We start from the raw sequence: 8,792 nt of genomic DNA, 5'->3' as shown, positions 1-8,792 counted from the left end.
AGCTGCTTCTTTTCGCTTTCACTGCTTCGTGTCTTTCTGGCCGCGCCCAGTAGGCCTGGAACTGTCTGGAGCACCACCATCAAGACAACGTGAAGCCCCACACAACCGTTGCATCCAGCTCAAATTTTAGTGATTAAGACAAGATAAATATATATAGGTGATAACATAAAGAAGTTGTTACAAACTCAAAGAAAAGTGTGATTTTTAGATTCAAAATGGTTCTGATTTTTTTTTTTTTTTTTTTTGATGCTTTAAGTGAATGGATCATTAACTTCTGGCCTTGCTGAAGCACCAGAGGGGATTTACCTTCTTGATCTGAACAAACAGAAAACTGGAAAAAAATCTATGATAAAATTGTTTGCAGACACTGAGCAGCACGCGCCATGTCTGTGATTCCTCAGAAAGGACACAAACTAAGTGAGTCCCACCATCACCCCCAAGGGGCCCTGGTGGCGCAACAATTAAGTGCTCGGCTACTAACCAAAAGGTTGGCAGTTCAAACCCACCCAGTGGCTCCACAGGAGAAATCCCTGGTGATCTGCTCCCTTAAAGATTACAGCCTGGGAAACCCTATGGGGCAGCTCTACTCTGTCACGTGGGGCCACAAGGAGTCGAACTGACAGCACCCAACAACACCACCACCATCACCCCAGATTTTGGCCTGGTAGTACATTCTGGAGGTGCCTTCCAGACCTCAGAGGAGGGAGAGGTACTGTGAACCAAGCACGGCCATTTCACCAGGCTGAGGAGACAGGCATCAGGGTTCAGGGAGGCTGAAGTTGCAGAGCAGAGCACCACAGAGAAAGGAGCGACGCAGGAACAGAACCCCAGAAATCCATGTAGGGCTTCCCTTGGGTTTTTGCTGAATGTTAAGACACACCAGCTTAGGGAACACTCAACGAGTTCAGACGGATGGCCTGGGAACACTGATGGCTCCCAGAGTCACGCAGGGCTGGTGGCACTTGAGCTCCAGCCCACCAGAGCTGAGTGTCCCCACTGACCTCTCACAGCACTTAGTAGAGACCCCACAGCAGCCACGCCTCAGCAATGGGGTTGAACCATCTCCAGAGTAAAGGTTACTCTAGACCCGCCCTGTCAAAGCCTTGTAAAGATTAACTGAACCACAAGTAACTGCCTTTAAGAACACAACAAAATTCAGACCCAACAATGTAAAATCACCAGTGTCAGCTTCCAATCAAACACTAACAGATATGAGAAGCAGCAGAAAATGTGATCCAAAACCAGAAGAAAAAATAGTCTCTAGAAACAAACCCAGAAATAAGGGAAAGGAATTATCCAACAAGGATGTTAAAACAGCCATTATGAACATGTTCGATTATTTAAAGGAATGAATACAACGAGAAGAGATATAGAAGATAGAAAAAAGGAAGAATCAAGTGGACCTTCTAGAGATGAAAATTATAATATCCAAAATGAAAAATTCACTAGGTAAGATTAACAACGGATTATACACTGCAGAAGAAAAGATCCGTGAATGTGAAGACTTAATAACTACAGCTGAAATACATCAGAGAAGTAAAAAGACTTTAAAAAAGTGAACAGAGAATGAGTAACCCATGGAAAAATATCACGTTGTCTGTCTCAGGTTGTAATTAAAGTCACAGAAGGAAAGAAGAGGGGACAGAAAAAGATTTGGGGAAAAAAAGGCCCCAAATTTTCCAAATATGATTAAAACTCACACCCACAGAAGCTTAAGGAAAACTGAGCAGAATAAATATAAATAAAACTGCATTGAGGCTTATTATAATTCCTGAAAGCCAATTATGTAGAGAAAACCTTAAAATCAGCCAGTAATAAAAGCCACAGGATGTACAAAGGAAAAAAGAAAAGAAAATCACAGAGTTCTCATCAGAAAACATGCAAGCTGTTACGCACTGAACTGTGTCCCCCAAAATATGGAATACGATTTTCTTTGTTACGTTAATGAGACAGTATTAGCATTGGGTGTATCTTGAGTCAATCTCTTTTGAGAGAGAAAAAGAGCAGATTAAGCAAGGAAGCAAAGAAGCAGGGATGGGGAAGACAGACGCCATGCCACATGAAGATCACCAAGGAACCAAGAAACAGAAGCCGAAAAGACAGAAGTACCTTCCTCCAGAGCCGACAGAGACAGAAAGCCTTCCCCTCGAGCTGCCCTGAGTTCGGACTTCTCGCCTCCTAAACTGTGAGAGGATAGATTTGTTTGCTCCACTTGTGGTATCTCTGTCACAGCAGCACTAGATGACTAAGCCATAAGACAATGGAGTTGAATCTTCAAGGTGCTGAAAGAATAAAACCGTCAACCTGCCATGTTCCCTTGTACTCCAAAAGCATTCCCTCTCTTTCTCGCCTTCCAGATGACATGGCCGTTAAATTGCACCTACCAGCAAAAATAATTTTCAGAAATGACAGTGAAATAGAGGCTTTTTCAGACAAACAAAAGAGAAAATTCCTGCCAGCAAACCTGAACTTTCAGAGATGTTAGAGGAAGTTCTTTCAGCAGGAGGAGAATAATGCCAATGAAAGTTTGGCTTTACATAGGGGAACAAAGTGCCAGAAAGGGCAGATACCTGGGTAAATGTAAACTTTAAGTGCCTGGATTTCCAAGGGAAACCGCTGCAGTTTATAAACTAGAGGAGTCAAAGTTGATCAAAAAGTGAGAGCAGAAGTACCTCACACTGGAGTGAAGTAAGTCAGACACAAAAGGACCAGTACTGTATGATCTCACTGGCATGAAATAAGCAATTAAACAGAAACTATATGTCATCGGTGGTTAGCAGGGGCCAGAGGGAGGGGGAAAGAAGGAGCTTTTACTTGGGGTGCACTGAAGACATGTTAATGGGTGGTAGGAAAATTTGGAAAAAGAGAGGGAAAATGGCTGCACAACTTGAAGAATGTAATCAATGTCACTGAAGTGTACACGTAGAAACTGATACACTAGTGTATGTGTTGTTATGTGTTATTGCAAAAATAAAAACTAAATAATTTATATATTGAAATAAGTATCTATAACTCAATTTCAAAAAGACATAGAAACGACTAGCCAAAAGAAATAAAATTGTGTTATTGATGAGCTTATGTTGCAACAATTCTTAATCCAAACTAAAAATTCTTGTCTAGTAGAATATGAACCTCACAGTACTAACACTGATACAGGTAACTGTGCTTTGGAGTCTCCATCTATCATGATAAAACTAATGAGGATGATGCAAAACTCGAAATAAATTCTTTGAAACAAAAACCATAGCTCTCTATAAATTAAAAATAATCCAGATCCAGTTAAAGTCAAAAGGTGCTTTATAAACATCTCCTCAAAGTTATCAAGCAACAGATATGATGGTGTGAAGTTAAAGAAGCCCAAGGAAAATATCTGGAATTAGCTTTGTAACTAACTCCTCATTGTTCTCTGATGAGGAAGGCTTCTGGAAGTTTCTTAGTTGGAAAATTCCACTCAAAAATATGCTTTTAAGTCAACAGTGGCACTAGCAACAATTTTTTTTAAGGTCACATTTTCTGAGAAGATCAAATAATACTAAATTTAAATTTATCTGCAAATTCATATTAAAATTTTAATGCATTCTAAAATTTGTTTTTGATAAAAGCTTTATTGCAATAGAATGCACATAATATACAATTTCACCAATTGAAAGTGTACAATTCCATGGGTTTTAGTATATTCACAAAGTTCTACGACCAGATGGTACACAGCCATCACCAATTGATTTTAGAACGTTTTCATTACCCCAAAAAGAAGCCCTGTACCCATCGCAGTCACCTCCCAGTTCCCCTCCAGCTCCAGCCCTAGGCAATGGCAGATCTACTTCCTGTCTGTATGGCTTTGCCTGTTGTGGACATTTGATATCAATGGAGTCACACAGTACGTGCTCTTTCATGACTTCTTTCACTTAGCATAGTTTTATTCAAAATTCATACAGGTGGAGCATCTATCAGTACTTCTTTTTCATTGCTGAATAATATTCCATTGCATGCATATACCACATTTCAGTTCTCCATTTATCAGTTGGTGGACATTTGCCTTACTTCTACCTTTAGGCTATTCTGAAAAATGCTGCTATAAACATGCGTGCACAAGTTTTTGTGTGGACATATATTTTCATTTCTCTTGAGTATAACCTAGGGAGTGGAATGGCTGCTCCATGTGGTAACTCTGTGTTTATTTTGCCTTTTGAGGAGCTTCCGAAGTTTCCCAAACTGACTGTACCACTTCCACGCCCAATAGCAGTGTGCGAGGAGTCCAGCTTCTCCTCCACATCTTGGGAACACTTGTCATTACTGACTTTATTATAGCAACGTTTTTATATATGGTTATACTTGATATTTTGTAATACATGTAGACAGTCTAAATTTTGAAATGTATTAAATATTGTTTTACTGATTTTTTTATTTTATGACTTCTAAACTTTTCAAAAAATAAATACTGACATTAATACATAACTTAGCATTAAACAAAGTAAAGACCCAAAGGATCATTTTTGCTCTGGTTACTGCAGTAATAATTGCATTTTCTTGTAAGATCTCACATGACAAATTACCTTCAGAGTTTAGAATGAGGAAAACTTTCTCTCTCCTTGCATATTTCCTTCTACAAAAAAAGAGAGCTCTGTAACTCATTCCTTCTTTGCACTGGCCACTGGACAGCTCAAAGCTAGTGCTTTTCTTAGCTGGGAATTCTTGTAAAATTTTTTAACTTTTCATTTCTTACTTGATTGTTCACCTTTTACCTTGTGGGTGTTGCTGTTATACCTCTATATTTATTAAGAGCTAACTCACATCCCCTTTAGAGGGTAGTAGGATATAAAGAAGTAGATAAACATGTATGGAGTAAGTATCCTTCATCTGCACAGCAATCCCAAGGCAGTAGTAGTTAGGGTAAATATTCTCAACTTTATAAATAAGGAAACTGTGGCAATGAGAAGTGCTTTGCCGAAAGTCACAAGCTTATTATGTGGCAAACTGATATCAGCACACAGATCTTAGAGTCCTTCATTTTGGTTCTGTATACTATTTTAACATCCTCTGACATCTGGGAAGTATATCCCAAAGTATCTCCTCATGAACTCTCACTTCAATATGATAAGGGTCCAAGTGATAAGATGTTCAACTAATATACCATCCCAGTGACCGGGATAACTTCAAACTTTCTTCAGTTCAATACTCACAACCGTTTAGCTCTGTGTGACAGCAGCAAACATGCTTTATTTTTCAGTGATGGGTCTGTGATTAACATTATTACTGATATGTAAATGATCAATTTTCTGCTCATATTAAGAAAGGTGGCACAGGACATTAAAAAAAATCTAATATTTGATTATGTGGGTCATGGTACCTATGTCCATAGTCAATTTAATTCAGAACAGGGGAAAATACTTTTAAATAGTTCCAATGTAGAATACTTTACAGGAGTTACTTCATATTTCTCTGCATTACATTTTAAAGTCACATGAAAGAATTGCTATTTGGCTATATGAAATTTATGCATTCTTCCTTAAAGAAAGAAAGTGATCATCTACAGAAGTAATTATAGAAATGTATTTTGTATTCAATAGAATTCAGATTTTAGTGCCAGATACACAGTAAGAACACTACTGGCTGGAAACCATGCTTACCTGTGGATGATTTCTGGAAAATTAAGCTCTAAGAATAACTCCATTTACAAAGTTGAGTAAATAATTACATATATGTTTCAGATCTAGATGGTATTTTGAAAAACATTCTAAACATGATTAGGATAATTCAATAAATCTTACAAATATCTTAAAAGAACCATTTTTCTATTCCCATTCCACCCCCACTCCTAAGTATTTTGAACACTTGCAAAGTTTGGCCCGAAGAACTAGGCCATCAGTATGAGTTAAAAAAATATGACAAAATGCCTTAAACCACCACATGCTAAATGGCAGGATCCTGCAGTTGAATAACCGTTGAATTCCTAGCATGATAAGACACCTCAGAAGTTGCAGTTTGCCTCGGCACTTTACAGGCATGGAGGCAGAGTGAGGTGCAGGGACTCGGCCGGGGGTCTCAAGCTCACAGCGGAGTGGTGAGATACCTGAGGTCATTCCCAATTCAAACCTGTTTGCACTATACTATGATATTTCAAGTCTAAATGTTTAAAATGCATTGATTTGCAGCTTTGTTTAAACCTTGAGTTTAAAAACTGAACATAATAGAGCCTAAACTAGCAAAAATAATGTAATGACCTCATACTTTTAGCTAACAGCCAACTAGAAACCAAACGTAAAAGCAGTGTTACTATAAGAGCAGATCACCGGTGTATTATCAAAAGCTAGTGGGATGAGGTCAACCTTCAGGTTTCTTAGTATATCTCAACCATCACAAACACTGCGAGGTATTCTAGAGTCATTTGAGAAAATCGCTTTCATGCAGACAAAGGACACACTTCTGGAAGAGGTGCTTAAGTGGGGTTTGGTAGCTCTTTCTTATCTATTTCATTCCCTGAAAAAACTGTGTTGAACATTAACTTTTCAAACTGAATGAGACGTCCTCCCAGTTCTGGCTTCATGGGCTGAGTTTTGGAAGGTAGCTTCTTCTTGTAATCTTTTTCACTGGTCCTTTCTTGGCACTCACTGTCTTCTGGTTAACTGAATAAGATTTCCCCCTGGAATAAAGTAAGTGCGAATCATGATTTTTCAGTCACCATTTTGTACAACAAAAACATTATATGCCACACATGGAAAAGTGAATATTCACCCAGTTCTTCCAGCCCACAGTCTCCCCTGCAGAGTTTCTGCTTCCAGGCCAATGGTGGGTAGCAATGTGTGATGTCCAACCACCTCACCACGGCTGGAGAGCAATCAGCTCAAGGGCAGCCAATTCGAGGTGGCCGGATGTGGAGAGCTCTGTCTAAAGAAGGATCTAAAGAAGAATGAGACACATCGTGGGCATCTTCTCACCCTTGGGAATTTGAATTAAAGCTAAGGGGAAAAAAATATAGATCTGATATATACATCTATATCAGATATATATACATAAATATGTATGTATATGTATGTATGCAGTAAAACCTGTGAAAGCCTGAACGTGTGTAGGGTAGAAACCTGTCGGAGAAGGTAACCTCAACTATCTTCCACTAACACTAGCAATAGAAGAGTGGTAAGACTGCCCCCTGTCAAAGGAGGAAAACTTTCGAGACACAGAAAAATAAAATACTCCCGGTCAAGTTCCGGCTCTCACAGAACTGGACGTATGTGTGGGTGTCTACACACACACATATATTTATACACACACACATATATTCATACACACACATATATAGTAGGGAGAGAGATTGAGTGTGCAACTATGAAGTAAAGCAGGAAGAGTAAAGCAGAGTAAGGATTCACGAGTAAGCCAAAGATGTAAATTACCTAAAATTACAAGAAAATAGAAACCATGATTTAGAAGAAATATAGAAAGTGAAGATGGCAGTAAAGAGAAGAAAAGAGAAGCAGAGACAGAACAAGTGGTTCATTAGACTACAAATAACAATAGCAACCGTTTTATAGCATGCCACCTGTACCAGGGACTGTTCTAATGCTTTATATATATTAACTCATGTAAACCTCACACTGTCCCTATGGTATAGGTACTATTATTAGCCCCACTGTACAGATAAAAGGAAAAAAAAAAAGTAGTGGTGGATCTGGAATTTGAATCCAGGCAGGCTGGGTCCAAAGTCTGTGTCTTTATCACTATTTTATGTAGAAGACCACTAAAGTGAAGATCCATGAACCCCTATGGTTGGGTCCTTAAAGTTGCCTTGAATTCTAATCTCTCAGGATAAGTTATGTTGGAATTCCTGTTCTCGGATTTCCATTGGACCCCTCTTTCTGTTTACAGCTCTATGTATGTTTATTAAGCCAACATCCTCACTCTTACTTGACCTAGGAAGAGTCAGCTTTGATGACCTGCAACACAACTTAAAAAATATTTTAGTTAGGGAATGACATCAGCAAAAACAGTAGAGTAACCCAAACCAAACCAAACCTATGGTCGCTGAGTTGATTCTGACTCACAGCAACCCTATAGAGGACCTTCAAAAAGTCTCTCCTCAATAAAAGCATTGAGACAACAGGCAAAAGTTGTCTGAATCAACTTTTTCAGGTCTCTGAAACTTTACCAAACAGTTGTAGCAATCTGGGGGTGCATTTATTCAAGAAAAATAGCTGAAAGTCAGAACAGTGAGCTCTGCGGCATTTGTAACTCAACCTATTCCCATCTTTCCTCTCTCCAGCTCCACAAGTCTTCAAAGCCAAGAGCCCACAATCATGGTGAAAACCAGCGGCCTGGCAGCCACCAGAGACAGCAACAAGGGGTTAGAGTTCCTTCAAAGTCTCGTTCCCAGAGCATTATCCTTATTTGAACACTTTGGTGGTTACCTGGAAGTCATTTCTTTGGCTATATTTTTGAGTTATTTTCTTAGTGGCTTCTCTGGGGGTTACAGTTAATATCTTAAACAGTCCAGAATAACATCAACTTCATTTGAATAGTATATCAACAGTTCAACCATAATAGTTGGAGACTTCAATATGCCACTTTCGATAATGGGTAGAACCACTAGATAAAGTACAAGAAGGGAATAGAAGACTTAACACTATAAACCAACTAGACTGTGGGGGCCAAGATGGTGGAGTAGTCAGACGCTTCCGGTAGACCCTCTTAAAACAAAGACCCAACAAAACAAGTGAATTGATTATATATGACAATCTAGGAGCCCTGAATATCAAAGGCAAAGTTCAGGAATAGGACTGAGCGGCAGAGGGAGGGAGAGA

The 8,792-nt window shown here is 39.0% G+C and overlaps 1 protein-coding gene across 1 annotated transcript in view; it reads right to left on the bottom strand.

Moving 5' to 3' along the window:
* Window positions 1-6,540: 6,540 nt before the first annotated feature.
* CCDC169 (coiled-coil domain containing 169) overlaps window positions 6,541-8,792 on the bottom strand; it is a 67,308-nt gene continuing 65,056 nt past the window's right edge. The window contains exon 7 of the mRNA XM_012559871.2: window positions 6,541-6,640. Coding sequence (XP_012415325.1) covers window positions 6,541-6,640 — 100 coding nt within the window. The remainder of the gene's footprint in view (window positions 6,641-8,792) is intronic.

The sequence above is a fragment of the Trichechus manatus genome, unplaced genomic scaffold, assembly GCF_000243295.1.
Source record: "Trichechus manatus latirostris isolate Lorelei unplaced genomic scaffold, TriManLat1.0 scaffold00344, whole genome shotgun sequence".
Taxonomy (NCBI): Eukaryota; Metazoa; Chordata; class Mammalia; order Sirenia; family Trichechidae; genus Trichechus; species Trichechus manatus.
This window is presented reverse-complemented; position numbering and strand designations above follow the sequence as displayed.